We start from the raw sequence: 15284 nt of genomic DNA on the forward strand, positions 1-15284 counted from the left end.
GCTGCTTTGGCAGGAACTATAAATGGGGATCCTTAATAAATACAATAAAAATAACAGTACATGGCCACTTAAGGCCAGATTATTCTTCAACATGATAACAGTAAATGAGCCATGGATTGTGTATGTGTCCCATTCAGAGGGTGAATGGGCAAGACTGTGGGAAGCATCGGTGTCAACATAGGCCAGCATCCCTGCGGAAAGCTTTCCACAGTCCATGGCCGACGAATTGAGGCTGTTCTTAGAGCCAAAGGGTGTTCCTGATGTTTTGGGGCTGTTCTTAGAGCCAAAGGGTGTTCCTGATGTTTTGGGGCTGTTCTTAGAGCCAAAGGGTGTTCCTGATGTTTTGGGGCTGTTCTTAGAGCCAAAGGGTGTTCCTGATGTTTTGGGGCTGTTCTTAGAGCCAAAGGGTGTTCCTGATGTTTTGGGGCTGTTCTTAGAGCCAAAGGGTGTTCCTGATGTTTTGTACACTCCGTGTGTACTTCAATATGAACCTGAATCTCCCTTCGCCGAAAATGACGATTATGATTATTTTGTTCCCTGATATTGCTCCTAATTGTCGGTTACACAATTATACAATAATTGTAGCAGCCCTACGCATCATAAATACATGTAAACGGTAAACACAGTCAGCAGATATGCTCAGAGAGGGGAAGAAAAAAAACACACAAAAAACAAGACAATGTCAATTTAAACAAAGATGTTTTAATATTGGGTAGCACTCTATAATAACTACATAAAAGCATTTTATAATGGATTAGTAAATAATTTATTCATCATTACTCACATTTGTAAAAAAAAAAAATGTTAGTAACGTAGTTATTCACACATTTATAAAACAACTGTTAAAGTATTTAATAACGTTTCCTAAGATGTTTAATATAAGTCCTTCTGAACCATCTACTAATCATTAGTAAAGTATTTTTGCATGACCTAATCATACTTCATAATTCATTTTATAAATGTTTTGAGTGACCAGTGTAATTTCCTCACCAAAAGATGGACATGTCATCGGTAGACATTCCAGGAGTAGCTGATGCTCCCTAAGGTCTCTAAACGTCCCCTCAAACTTTATCAACGGTTAAAACAATAAGCCCACAACACCGAGGATGATTTGAACATTAGCGTTTCTTGGCAGTGACCTTTCTACCAAAAGCAAAGTGTGGTTTGCAGTCATGCCTTAAGAGCAGTCTTATCTCAACTAACTCGGAACTGAAGCCTTGCTTCATCTTGTCAGTCGATTTAGTTCTGGGTTTGTAAAGTCTCTACCCTCACAAAATAATACATATTTATATATTTTTTATAAATCACCCACACTTTAGATGAGGTCAAGCAAAAAATACTTTATACTAACGACTTAACTAAATGGTTTATAAATGACCTATAGTAAAACATCTTATGAATAGAGTAACGATTAAATAAACTATTTACTAAACCCATCATAAATGCTATATTACGCGGCGTTATTACGCGTTGCTACCTACAATAGTTGTTTTTAAATAGTTACAAAGCACAGAAATCATCTTTACCTGGGTGGGTTCCATAAAGAAGAGGTTATCATGAGAAATACATTGTGCATGATGCTAAATTGTGCTTCTTGAAAGCTACTCCCAAAACGGTGTTGTGTGAAAGTCCTGAACCAAACTAGCGTCCGGGTGTTCTACAGCATGGTACCTTCTCACGGACAGACAGAAGTCCATCTGGAGAGACACGACGGAAAGTGGTTATTCCCTTCTCTACCAAAAGCTCAAAGGCAATATCTGTATCTGAAATGGCACCCTAATCCGTATATAGTGCCCTACTTTTGTAGTGCACTATATAAATGACATAGGATGCCATTATGGACACATCCAATGCGTGTGGTAGTTTCCATGAGATTCCAATCACTTCCAATGCTGCTCAGTGGAACAGTCACCCCAAAATAAGCAGAAGTTACTGCAACAGTAGGAAGCCAAGAGACGAGACACACAGAGGAGACAGGCTTCGGTATCCCCCGTGAAAACACAGAACCGGGATAGTCAAACAGCACAGGAGGTTCAGAATGGACTTCCATCTTGTCCGACCGAGCACTTCTTTAGGGTAGCGTTATAAAAACATGTATTGGCTTTAAAATCACGAGCACGGATGGATTACATGTACAGCTCAATGAAAATCACGGTGTTTAAAAAAACAAAAAAAAAACAAAAAACAAACAAAAAAAAAAATCGCAAAATTCATGATGCTTTGAAGAAAAATAAAATGTGTCCATTTCTTTTCAATGTTCACGTCTATAAATCGTATATACTGGATACACATGGTACAGTACACTGTCCAATGAAATGCTGACGTCCACGGTCCTTCTAGACAGCAATGTAAGTGCCTTGAACGTACAGGTCTAACGTCGAGACAGATCAGACCTGGTAGGTTCAGTCAGTCTAACGTCGAGACAGATCAGACCTGGTAGGCTCAGTCAGTCTAACGTCGAGACAGATCAGACCTGGTAGGCTCAGTCAGTCTAACGTTGAGACAGATCAGACCTGGTAGGTTCAGTCAGTCAGTCTAACATTGAGACAGATCAGACCTGGTAGGTTCAGTCAGTCAGTCTAACATTGAGACAGATCAGACCTGGTAGGTTCAGTCAGTCAGTCTAACATTGAGACAGATCAGACCTGGTAGGTTCAGTCAGTCTAACGTTGAGACAGATCAGACCTGGTAGGTTCAGTCAGTCAGTCTAACATTGAGACAGATCAGACCTGGTAGGTTCAGGCAGTCTAACGTCGAGACAGATCAGACCTGGTAGGTTCAGGCAGTCTAACGTCAAGACAGATCAGACCTGGTAAGTTCAGGCAGTCTAACGTCGAGACAGATCAGACCTGGTAGGTTCAGTCAGTCAGTCTAACATTGAGACAGATCAGACCTGGTAGGTTCAGTCAGTCAGTCTAACATTGAGACAGATCAGACCTGGTAGGTTCAGTCAGTCAGTCTAACATTGAGACAGATCAGACCTGGTAGGTTCAGTCAGTCAGTCTAACGTTGAGACAGATCAGACCTGGTAGGTTCAGTCAGTCAGTCTAACATTGAGACAGATCAGACCTGGTAGGTTCAGTCAGTCAGTGGTAACACTGTACGATGTTGACCAACCGTTGAATCAATCTGAACCAAAGCTGCAGAATGACACCACCCAATAATAAATGAATAATCTCAACATTAAATTATCTGTTTGCGTGATTCCCATATATCGGTTTTGTCCTTTCTTGACAAAACACCACAACCAGATCAGGGACTCAGGTTCTCTCTCTTTAACCAAAAGCAGTACATGACAAGATTTGGCTGTCGCTTGTGTTTTTTTTTGTGGGGGGGGGGGGTTGGTTTTATACAGAGGCTGAGTGATGTTTAAATAGCTTTGGGGTGCGTTCAGCAGGGCACAACGTTTTGGAACATTATGTTGAAACAACATCCCTCTCGAGGGTATAAGAAGGAATCAAGTCTGCTCTATTCACAACACTGCTATCTGAGGGTTATACTACAAAGCAGGGTCAACGAGAGCCAGCTAACTTACCTAAATATTCTGAAATAACATTTAACATTTTTTTTGGGGGGGGGGGTCTAAGTTGAGCTTTCTCTCCCTAGGAGAGGGGGTGACCTTGATAATTTATTGTTAAAACGAGAGGCTGCCTGGATTTTTAACTTAAAGACCCTTGCTCCCTTCGGTCTCAACGTAGACTTTGATCTGAAGCCATTATTGTGACTTTGCCATTGTAATTGTTTGTAAACTTGTATAGTCAAATTAATCTATGATCGTATGCTACCCATTTGTTTGTATGCTGTTCTTTGTATGCCATTTTAAAATTTGATAATTAACCAATGATATTAGGCCACTCCTGGCCATGATTACAGACAACTGTGTCCTTTGATACTATATAAACGAGTCATCCCGCAGTGTTTGTGATTATACCCTGATGAAGACAGCTTGGCTGTCGAAACGTTGGTATTACATTTTTGCATCTGAGCTCCTAGAGTGTGCGGCTCTCTTTTATTTTCAAGTTTCTACTCCGCTAGCCAGCACCTCGTCTTAATAGGTGTGCGTTTCTTTTTCTTCTAGAGCTTTCTTAATGAACCAGATCAACAACTAGTTATTTCTGGTTGTTGATCAAAGTTACGTGGCTAACTCTGATTCTGCGTTTACAGCATAACCCTCTATAATGTCAGGCAACAGTCCTGTGTACTGAACGTGGCCCTGCAGTAGTGATGGGAGGTTGGGATCACATGTCGAGCAGTAGAACACGGGGGTCTTCAACCACTGACTTGATCTTACGCAGGAAGGTGACTGCCTCTCTGCCATCTACCAGCCGATGGTCGTAGGTCAGAGCCACGTACATCATGGGCCGGATCTCCACCTGATGGAGAGAAACAAGACGAGAACAACTAGTAGCTAGACTATAGAACCGACCGCGGCCGCAGTCGCCATAGAACCGACCGCGGCCGCAGTCGCCATAGAACCGACCGCGGCCGCAGTCGCCATAGAACCGACCGCGGCCGCAGTCGCCATAGAACCGACCGCGGCCGCAGTCGCCATAGAACCGACCGCGGCCGCAGTCGCCATAGAACCGACCGCGGCCGCAGTCGCCATAGAACCGACCGCGGCCGCAGTCGCCATAGAACCGACCGCGATAAAATAACTGACTGAGGTTGAAACTTACAACTTACATTACAGCAGCTAGATTTTTTTTTATATAGAAAAGATAACTTCGTTGACATGACAACGCACATTCATACATTTGCGTCAAATAACGTCCAATTCAACTTCTGGGTGGCGATACGCTTCTGTATGCCAACACATTAAATGTATGTACTGCGGGTGTCACCCACCTTGCCGCCGATGGCTACAGGCCTGTCGAAGATACCGTGCATGCCCAAGATGGCTGACTGGGGCGGGTTGATGATGGGCGTGCCGAACATGGAACCGAACACTCCTCCGTTACTGATGGTGAAGGTTCCTCCGTCCATGTCCTCCACAGCCAGCAAATTATTACGAGCCTGGACAAAAACACACACACAGGAGTCAGTCCTGTCGTTAGTCACATTATTACGAGCCCTGGCCTAGTGGTTAGAGTGGAGGGGCGGCAGGGTAGCCTAGTGGTTAGAGTGGAGGGGCGGCAGGGTAGCCTAGTGGTTAGAGTGGAGGGGCGGCAGGGTAGCCTAGTGGTTAGAGTGTAGAGGAGGCAGGGTAGCCTAGTGGTTAGAGTGGATGGGTGGAGGGGCGGCAGGGTAGCCTAGTGGTTAGAGTGGAGGGGCGGCAGGGTAGCCTAGTGGTTAGAGTGGAGGGGCGGCAGGGTAGCCTAGTGGTTAGAGTGGAGGGGCGGCAGGGTAGCCTAGTGGTTAGAGTGGAGGGGCGGCAGGGCAGCCTAGTGGTTAGAGTGGAGGGGCGGCAGGGCAGCCTAGTGGTTAGAGTGAAGGGGCGGCAGGGCAGCCTAGTGGTTAGAGTGAAGGGGCGGCAGGGCAGCCTAGTGGTTAGAGTGGAGGGGCGGCAGGGTAGCCTAGTGGTTAGAGTGGAGGGGCGGCAGGGTAGCCTAGTGGTTAGAGTGGAGGGGCGGCAGGGTAGCCTAGTGGTTAGAGTGGAGGGGCGGCAGGGTAGCCTAGTGGTTAGAGTGGAGGGGCGGCAGGGTAGCCTAGTGGTTAGAGTGGAGGGGCGGCAGGGTAGCCTAGTGGTTAGAGTGGAGGGACGGCAGGGTAGCCTAGTGGTTAGAGTGGAGAGGCGGCAGGGTAGCCTAGTGGATAGAGTGGAGGGGCGGCAGGGTAGCCTAGTGGTTAGAGTGGAGGGACGGCAGGGTAGCCTAGTGGTTAGAGTGGAGGGGCGGCAGGGCAGCCTAGTGGTTAGAGTGGAGGGGCGGCAGGGTAGCCTAGTGGTTAGAGTGGAGGGGTGGCAGGGTAGCCTAGTGGTTAGAGCGTTGGACTAGTAACCGGAAGGTTGCAAGTTCAAATCCCCGAGCTGACAATGTACAAATCTGTCTTTCTGCCCCTGAACAGGCAGTTAACCCACTGTTCCTAAGCAGTCATTGAAAATAATAATTTGCTCTTAACTGACTTGCCTGGTTAAATAAAGGTCAAATATTGATGTGGTGACAGAAGGCCCGATCTCAGACTAACTGTTGGATCGTATATCTACAACAGTGACACATTCATCCCACTCAAACAAAGCCTTGTACAGTACCTTCTCTCCCAGACCGTTGATGGTTTTCTCAATGTCAGCAAAGTTCATGGTCTCTACGTTGCGAATAACCGGTACAACCAGTCCCTGGTGAAGAGTAGCAGATGAGACCACACACACACACACACACCTTTCTGGTTAAATTTTTATAGAATTTTCACCCAACACACAGAGGAAACCGCCGACACACAACAAAGAACACAAACACAACATCCTACTGTACAAGGATCTCTAGCCCACGATCAATCCACTAATAAAATGACCACTATTTACTATATAGATTTGGTCCAACCTCCCACCAACAGCTCAGGACAACAAGGGGCAGTTAATACGAGAACAGAATGTATAGGTCACGTGTCCTCTGTGCCTTACCTTGGGAGTGGCCACAGCCACACTGATGTCAACATAATCCCTGTACACGATCTCTTTGGTTGTATCATCAATCACTGGGGACAGGAAACAGGAAGAGACTAAAATCATCCTCACATTTTTTTTGTGTTTTTTATTTTTTACCTCAATGACATTTTTGTTTAATTTCATCCATTCTGGGGGTTCTGGTAAAGAATTTCAGTTTGAGACTACTAAATCTTAAGATTCCTCCCAGCAACAGAATACCATATATAACTTAATCAAAAACCTGTTGACTTTAACATGTAACTGTGGAAATAATGTCCCTGTGGGATTCTGGTAACTGACTATCAAAACTCCCTGGTTTTCAAGAAATCCTGGATTTCCTACTTATTCGATCCTGATTCCAGGAATCTTCCAACTGAGATTTCTGGAAAACCAGGAAGTTTGGGGAAAGTTCATGGAATTTGAGAGAGAAGTGGGAGTCGGAGATAAGACTCCCTACAAACAGAGATAGAGGTGTTCTGCGGGGGTAGAGGGCTAGTCTGCGGGGGTAGAGGGCTGGTCTGCGGGGGTAGAGGGCTGGTCTGCGGGGGTAGAGGGCTGGTCTGCGGGGGTAGAGGGCTGGTCTGCGGGGGTAGAGGGCTGGTCTGCGGGGGTAGAGGGCTGGTCTGCGGGGTAGAGGGCTGGTCTGCGGGGTAGAGGGCTGGTCTGCGGGGGTAGAGGGCTAGTCTGCGGGGTAGAGGGCTAGTCTGCGGGGTAGAGGGCTAGTCTGCGGGGTAGAGGGCTAGTCTGCGGGGTAGAGGGCTAGTCTGCGGGGGTAGAGGGCTAGTCTGCGGGGTAGAGGGCTAGTCTGCGGGGGTAGAGGGCTAGTCTGCGGGGTAGAGGGCTAGTCTGCGGGGGTAGAGGGCTAGTCTGCGGGGGTAGAGGGCTAGTCTGCGGGGGTAGAGGGCTAGTCTGCGGGGGTAGAGGGCTAGTCTGCGGGGGTAGAGGGCTAGTCTGCGGGGGTAGAGGGCTAGTCTGCGGGGTAGAGGGCTAGTCTGCGGGGTAGAGGGCTAGTCTGCGGGGGTAGAGGGTTAGTCTGCGGGGGTAGAGGGTTAGTCTACGGGGGTAGAGGGTTGGTCTACGGGGGTAGAGGGTTGGTCTGTGGGGGTAGAGGGTTAGTCTACGGGGGTAGAGAGTTGGTCTGTGGGGGTAGAGGGTTAGTCTGCGGGGGTAGAGGGCTGGTCTACGGGGATAGAGGGTTGGTCTGCGGGGGTAGAGGGCTGGTCTACGGGGGTAGAGGGCTGGTCTACGGGGGTAGAGGGCTGGTCTACGGGGGTAGAGGGTTAGTCTGCGGGGGTAGAGGGTTAGTCTGCGGGGGTAGAGGGTTGGTCTGCGGGGGTAGAGGGTTGGTCTGCGGGGGTAGAGGGTTGGTCTGTGGGGGTAGAGGGTTGGTCTGTGGGGGTAGAGGGTTGGTCTGTGGGGGTAGAGGGTCTTACCTCCATTGACAGAAGGCTGGTCCATGAGAGCATGTGCTGAAGCCTTAACGAAGGCCGACATGAAACCCAGCTTGATGTTGTGTCGTTTCAGGAAAGCATCTTTATGGAGCTTCCTCATCTCCTGGATGTTGCTGAGGAGGGATGGGAGAGAACATTCATTAAAGCAGGGGGTGAGGGATGGGAGAGAACAAGCATTAAAGCAGGGGGTGAGGGATGGGAGAGAACAAGCATTAAAGCACGGGGTGAGGGATGTGAGAGAACAAGCATTAAAGCAGGGGGTGAGGGATGGGAGAGAACAAGCATTAAAGCAGGGGGTGAGGGATGGGAGAGAACAAGCATTAAAGCAGGGGGTGAGGGATGTGAGAGAACATTCATTAAAGCAGGGGGTGAGGGATGTGAGAGAACATTCTTTAAAGCAGGGGGTGAGGGATGGGAGAGAACAAGCATTAAAGCAGGGGGTGAGGGATGGGAGAGAACATTCATTAAAGCAGGGGGTGAGGGATGGGAGAGAACATTCATTAAAGCAGGGGGTGAGGGATGGGAGAGAACAAGCATTAAAGCAGGGGGTGAGGGATGGGAGAGAACAAGCATTAAAGCACGGGGTGAGGGATGTGAGAGAACATTCTTTAAAGCAGGGGGTGAGGGATGGGAGAGAACAAGCATTAAAGCAGGGGGTGAGGGATGTGAGAGAACATTCATTAAAGCAGGGGGTGAGGGATGGGAGAGAACAAGCATTAAAGCAGGGGGTGAGGGATGTGAGAGAACATTCTTTAAAGCAGGGGGTGTGTGTCGCTTGAGGAAAACATCTTCATGGAGCTTCCCTACTGGGTGGTCATTTTGGTGGACAACAACATTTCCAAGAGTAAACAACATGCCATTTATGAAGTGTCTATACAGTGGGACAAAAAAAGTATTTAGTCAGCCACCAATTGTGCAAGTTCTCCCACTTAAAAGATGAGAGGCCTGTAATTTTCATCATAGGTACACTTCAACTATGACAGACAAAATGAGAAAAAAAATTCCAGAAAATCAATTTATTTGCAAATTATGGTGGAAAATAAGTATTTGGTCAATAACAAAAGTTTCTCAATACTTTGTTATATACCCTTTGTTGGCAATGACAGAGGTCAAATGTTTTCTGTAAGTCTTCACAAGGTTTTCACACACTGTTGCTGGTATTTTGGCCCATTCCTCCATGCAGATCTCGTCTAGAGCAGTGATGTTTTATGGCTGTTGCTGGGCAACACAGACTTTCAAATCCCTTCAAAGATTTTCTATGGGGTTGAGATCTGGAGACTGGCTAGGCCACTCCAGGACCTTGAATGCTTCTTACGAAGCCAATCCTTCGTTGCCTGGGCGGTGTGTTTGGGATCATTGTCATGCTGAAAGACCCAGCCACGTTTCATCTTCAATGCCCTTGCTGATGGAAGGAGGTTTTCACTCAAAATCTCACGATACATGGCCCCATTCATTCTTTCCTTTACATGGATCAGTCGTCCTGGTCCCTTTGCAGAAAAACAGCCCCAAAGCATGATGTTTCCACCCCCATGCTTCACAGTAGGTATGGTGTTCTTTGGATGCAACTCAGCATTCTTTGTCCTCCAAACACAACGAGTTGACTTTTTACCAAAAAGTTATATTTTGGTTTCATCTGACATTCTCCCAATCTTCTTCTGGATCATCTAAATGCTCTCTAGCAAACTTCAGACGGGCCTGGACATGTACTGGCTTAAGCAGGGGGACACGTCTGGCACTGCAGGATTTGAGTCCCTGGAGGCGTAGTGTGTTACTGATGGTAGGCTTTGTTACTTTGGTCCCAGCTCTCTGCAGGTCATTCACTAGGTCCCCCTGTGTGGTTCTGGTATTTTTGCTCACCGTTCTTGTGATCATTTTGACCCCACGGGGTGAGATCTTGCGTGGAGCCCCAGATCGAGGGAGATTATCAGTGGTCTTGTATGTCTTCCATTTCCTAATAATTGCTCCCAGTTGATTTCCTCAAACCAAGCTGCTTACCTATTGCAGATTCAGTCTTCCCAGCCTGGTGCAGGTCTACAATTTTGTTTCTGGTGTCCTTTGACAGCTATTTGGTCTTGGCCATAGTGGAGTTTGGAGTGTGACTGTTTGAGGATGTGGACAGGTGTCTTTTATACTGATAACAAGTTCAAACAGGTGCCATTAATACAGGTAATGAGTGGAGGACAGAGGAGCCTCTTAAAGAATAAGTTATAGGTCTGTGAGAGCCAGAAATCTTGTTTGTTTGTAGGTGACCAAATACTTATTTTCCACCATAATTTGCAAATAAATTCATTAAAAATCCTACAAAGTGATTTTCTCAATTTTTTTCTCTCATTTTGTCTGTCATAGTTGAAGTGTACCTATGATGGAAATGTACAGGCCTCTCTCATCTTTTTAAGTGGGAGAACTTGCACAATTGGTGGCTGACTAAATACTTTTTTGCCCCACTGTATGTGCATGTTTGCACCCGCTGTTGCACTGGAGCCACTTGACCATAGAGGACAAATAAAGTTGGACGGCCACCTCATGTCTATCTCGTTGAAGGTGGTGAGCATGGCACAAGTCTGCTGAGCCTCCTTCAGTCGCTGGGCGATCCTCAGCCTCATACGATTCATCTTGACCTGGACCAATAATAAGACAATTGGTTGGGAGCATCTGTCTGGTATCTCAATAAAAACACAGCAAGACCACTTCTCTTGGTTTGAAACTAGCCTAAGGCTTGTCCCCTGTCATTTCATCTTGTTCTGTTTGTATGGGAGTGTTGGCCTGAAGCTGGCCTGGTGTGGAGAGGCCTTACCCTGCTCTCTGTCCTGGCCCCATGGGCTGCTGGTTCTGCTGGTGCTGGTGCTGCGCTGGGCTTGACTGCAGAAACTAGAGAGAACGTAAGACAGAATTTATGCAAAAAAAAAAAAAGCTTCTAATGATAAAAGAAAATTGTGAGAAACCCCGCTTAAATATATATTTTTTATATAATTCTACTGAATTTAAACATGAATCTAAATGCATTTTTATAACAGTTGAGCAGCTGACGTACCAGGTTTGGCTTGGGCTGCTTGTGTTGGCACGGGAGGCACCGCGGGCATGGTGACGGGGATGGAAGCCGGGGTTGGAGCAGCGGCTGCTACAGGGGCCTCAGCTACAGGGGCCTCAGCTACAGGGACAGAAGCGGCTGCTGCAGCTGACCAGAGTAGAAGAAGACATTGACATCGTGATTCGCGTGATTTTCAGATCAACTCCTGATAGGAACGGTACTACGTGTATGAAGATCAAAGGATCAGTTGGACGAGAGAGAAGCGTCACCTCCTTTTTTGAGTTTGAAGAGGGGATTCCCGGCCTCCACTCTCCCTCCATCTGGCACGAGCAGCTCCGTGATCACACCGGCAGCCGGAGACGGCACCTGCAACGAGGTCTGAGACAAAAACGTAGTCTTCATATCAAAACAGTTACTGAAATTATAAACTCAGGATTCGACAGCTCGCCTTTTCTAAATATCCGATCATCAACGCCATTCCTATATTCTGCAAAATGTCTTGTTTGACATAAGGTCAAGGCTATATATTTTTTCGTATTCCATTCCAGTGTGCGACTTCTTAGTGTTTACAGTACCTTGTCAGTCTCGATCTCACACACCACCTCATCCTCTTTCACTGAATCTCCAACAGCTGGAAAAGGCCAAAGGAAGGTTTTTACTGTGCTGCACAAAACCTTCCTGGGAAACAACATACTAAACGGAAGCCGGCTCCACAAAAAAAAACAATCCAGGACACCGACCTTTCTCCCACCTGACGTCCCCTTCTGTGATCGACTCAGAGAACGGAGGGGTGTTGACGGTGACAACTTCATCCCCTGATCGAAAAAAACAAAAACAAACAAAGATGTCAGAGTGAGATTTTATTTAATACAACGACTTGTTTAAATACACAGGACACAGACGAGACAGTGGTTTGAATACGTACTGTGTGTCGCAGACGTCTTGAAGTATCTGATGTGGAAGACGCCGACTGATGACGGAGATTCAAATCTACGTAACACAGAAGAAGAAAACATGTCATTCTGTAGCTATAAAGTAGCCCGTTGTAAAAACAAGTGGCTTCAAACTAGTGCAACACACACTAAATGGTTGAACAGTATTCTGTAGCTATAAAGTAGCCCGTTGTAAAAACAAGTGGCTTCAAACTAGTGCAACACACACTAAATGGTTGAACAGTATTCTGTAGCAGACATCAGACATCTTCAGATTTTCGTTTTTTCAACCTGAGGCAAAACATACGGACAAAAACCCAGGACAGAGGACACTTACGACTGACTGTTCCTGTAGACAACCCTGTTGCCAACGGATAGGCCTTCGAGGAGATAAAACGAAGACAGACCGAGAGACAGAGAAGGGAAGAAAGAGGGGAGAGAGAGAGAGAGAGGGATATGATTATTATTAACAGTGATAACCATGGCTGCCACTGTTGAGTCAGTCTTCTTGAGAAGCCTGGGCCGTGCGAATACATAAACAACTCCTTGATGATGGGGCATATTTAACCACTCACAGGCCCTCCAGTGCTCTTTGATACTTCATGGGCATTACAGTCTTCTGAGCCATGAATCACCATCCATACAGGGCATGTTTATTCAGATTTATTACGAGAAACAAAGGCCTCTGATCTTACATTAGTCCTGGGTGGGCTGTGTTCATCAGGCACAAAACGGAAACAAAACAGACTGAAACGGGGAAAGGGCTTACATGGATTTGTCCAATGAGGAAAGCGTGTTTTTTGTTTGTTTTCCAATGCAAATCGTTTTGTTACGGTGTGCCTTAATGAACAGGGCCCTGTACTGCTCAACCCTACAGACAGAGGAGAAAGAGAGAGGCCCACTCACCTGAAGCAGTCCTTCCAGCCAGCACATTATTCCCCTGAAAATAAATGGAAACGGGAGGAAGATAAATATCCTTTCAATTGAATTCTTCGCTGGGCTGCTTCAGAACCAAAATTCGGCCTACATCATCATTCAATATGCTTGCCTGCATTCAGGGAGCTTTGAATATGTAGCAGTGGAGGCAAAGGTGTGCTTACCCCCCCTTCCATCACCTTTGACACACATTACCCCCCCACCCCCCTCGTTACACATTACCCCACTTCCCTTTGATACGTTTTGTCCCTTTCTCTATTTTTGTATGCCATTTTTCAGTCAATGGTTTTCATCTGTTAAACCCCACTACCTAATAAAAGTTGATACAATTAGGTCTACTGACTACTAGTCCTCTAGACCAGGGTTCCCCAAACTCAGTCCACCCCCCCCAGCATGTACAACCGGTAAAGTAATTGTAAATATAATTTTATTCAACATTCAGCCTTATAGAGACTATGTATTGCGTCTTATTGCTGTTTTTATTTTTACAGGGACTTCTTTCAGACCGATGTCATGGCGTAACCATGGTAACAGTCTGACGTTGTGCTACAGCAGACTTGGTCGTGTAACTTGGTGTAGTGAAAGTGGGGATGCAGAGGACCGCTCAACTCCAATATCTTATTATCTTGGTGTAGTGAAAGTGAGGATGCAGAGACAGCTCAACTCCATTATCTTATTATCTTGGTGTAGTGAAAGTGGGGATGCAGACACAGCAGAGACAGCTCAACTCCATTATCTTAGTGTAGTGAGTGGGGATGCAGAGACAGCAGAGACCGCTCAACTCCATTATCTTATTATCTTGGTGTAGTGAAAGTGGGGATGCAGACACAGCTCAACTCCATTATCTTATTATCTTGGTGTAGTGAAAGTGGGGATGCAGAGACAGCAGAGACCGCTCAACTCCATTAGCTTATTATCTTGGAATAGTGAAAGTGGGGATGCAGAGACAGCTCAACTCCATTATCTTATATCGAGGCGGACTTGTGTATTGATAACTGGTCGTGTGATTTGCTAGCTACAACATTGAGACGACACCATCAGTCGATACTTGTACAAATATCAATTCTGAAAACGTTTACCAGTACCTATGTTTGTCCTTTACAACTGCTGCCCTTCCGCGGGGTGCTGAAATTCATAATTAATTAATTTAAAAAAATGAAAACGTAATAAACTTTTATCGAATACAACCACCGACGTCTTCCTCGATATAATAGAACCGAGTTCAGCGTTCCTTAACTAATAACAGATGAGCTAAACACACGACACCTTCATGCCTAACATGAGACGGGCTATTTCTGGCGCAAGTTTCAAACAGAGGTCAGCTGTAAAATATACCACAAAAAACAACAACTAATAGCTGGGGAATAACACTGCAGCATATGCATGAAAGGTGTGGCTGAAGTGTGTCTTGACAATCCTAAATGTGAAACAGCTAGTTTACTGTCCGAGTCATCTGCGGTATTAAATGTTGCATCCATGACAGCTCTCGCCTGTTATTAATGTGGAACCCAACATGGATTTTAGAGCAGTAGAGGACATTAACTAACTAGTTAGCTAGTAATCTTATGGTAGCTAGGCTAGATACCTCGCTAGCTAGCAGGTTAGATAGCAAGCTACTTAGCTAGCTATTCAGGTACCGCCAACAAGTAAATCCCAGTAAAAAAAAATCAAGAATAGCATAATGGTAGCTAGCTAATAAGCTCAGGTAGCTAACTAAGTCAATTTAACCGATTTAGTTACCTGTGACAGTCCGATTGGTCTTTAAATAATTTAGCTAGCTAAGTTAGTAGGAATATCACCAAAACCAACTAACTACGCATATCTAACAGATGTATATTTCATAATGAATTGAGAGAGGGGGGAAACAAGCCATTTCCTTAGTTAGACATAGTTAGTAGGACGGGTGTCATTATGTCCTTGGGTTCAGGGTGAGGCCTATTCCCTGCTAAGCTATGGCGTTCAAAAAAAAAGTTTTTGCCCAACTCCAAAGGTTACGGTACACGGGAAATGTAATCAGTATTTCTCTCCTACCTGACTTAACGCAGACAGAGACCGCCCAAGTGTCCGGGAAAGACATCGGGAATGGGATAACATAGCTTCAACCGTGGTGGCAAACCGACCAAAAAGGGGAGAGTGGTAACGAAGGTCTGACAGTAGAAGCTGTCGTCAAGGCTCTGCGCCAACGGAAAGCGACGAGGGACAAAACTAAATGTCGTTTTAATGATAGGGGAGCTAGCTCATTCCTCCCAGGCTTGACTACATACACTCCGACAGTCTGAACTTCAGGCTGCGTTTTGTTGTATAAAATATGATAAATTATTGAAGAAATCGTATTTTGTGATCAATGTATAGAAATA

General features: G+C 46.0%; 1 protein-coding gene across 2 annotated transcripts; it reads right to left on the reverse strand.

Annotated features, from left to right (window-relative positions):
* Positions 1–682: 682 nt before the first annotated feature.
* On the reverse strand, positions 683–15121 carry LOC135557968 (dihydrolipoyllysine-residue succinyltransferase component of 2-oxoglutarate dehydrogenase complex, mitochondrial-like). 2 transcript variants are annotated; one of them, XM_064991710.1, is made up of 15 exons: positions 14959–15121; positions 12898–12931; positions 12329–12371; positions 11985–12049; positions 11800–11874; positions 11635–11690; positions 11329–11437; positions 11063–11200; positions 10826–10899; positions 10552–10649; positions 8014–8144; positions 6557–6630; positions 6188–6271; positions 4846–5013; positions 683–4373 (listed from the first exon to the last, which is right to left on the reverse strand). In XM_064991710.1, exons 1-15 carry the CDS (start codon positions 15019–15021, stop codon positions 4239–4241), a joined length of 1347 nt encoding a protein of 448 aa, XP_064847782.1. In that variant the 5' UTR covers positions 15022–15121; the 3' UTR covers positions 683–4238. The 2 variants fall into 2 exon arrangements, with proteins under 2 accessions (XP_064847782.1, XP_064847781.1); XM_064991709.1 differs by having other exon boundaries at positions 11063–11206.
* Positions 15122–15284: the final 163 nt, after the last annotated feature.

Source organism: Oncorhynchus masou, chromosome 16 (assembly GCF_036934945.1).
Source record: "Oncorhynchus masou masou isolate Uvic2021 chromosome 16, UVic_Omas_1.1, whole genome shotgun sequence".
Taxonomy (NCBI): Eukaryota; Metazoa; Chordata; class Actinopteri; order Salmoniformes; family Salmonidae; genus Oncorhynchus; species Oncorhynchus masou.

What these genes read in the sequence shown, in the direction of transcription:
- LOC135557968 (XM_064991709.1), bottom strand. Translation starts at nt 15,021, where the DNA reads ATGTTATCCCATTCCCGATGTCTTTCCCGGACACTTGGGCGGTCTCTG. An exon ending in TTCAACGAGATAGACATGAG is followed by an intron (nt 8,145 to 10,551) that starts GTGGCCGTCCAA and finishes ATCCCTCCTCAG; the next exon opens with CAACATCCAGGAGATGAGGA. An exon ending in TCAACGGTCTGGGAGAGAAG is followed by an intron (nt 5,014 to 6,187) that starts GTACTGTACAAG and finishes GTTTTTGTCCAG; the next exon opens with GCTCGTAATAATTTGCTGGC.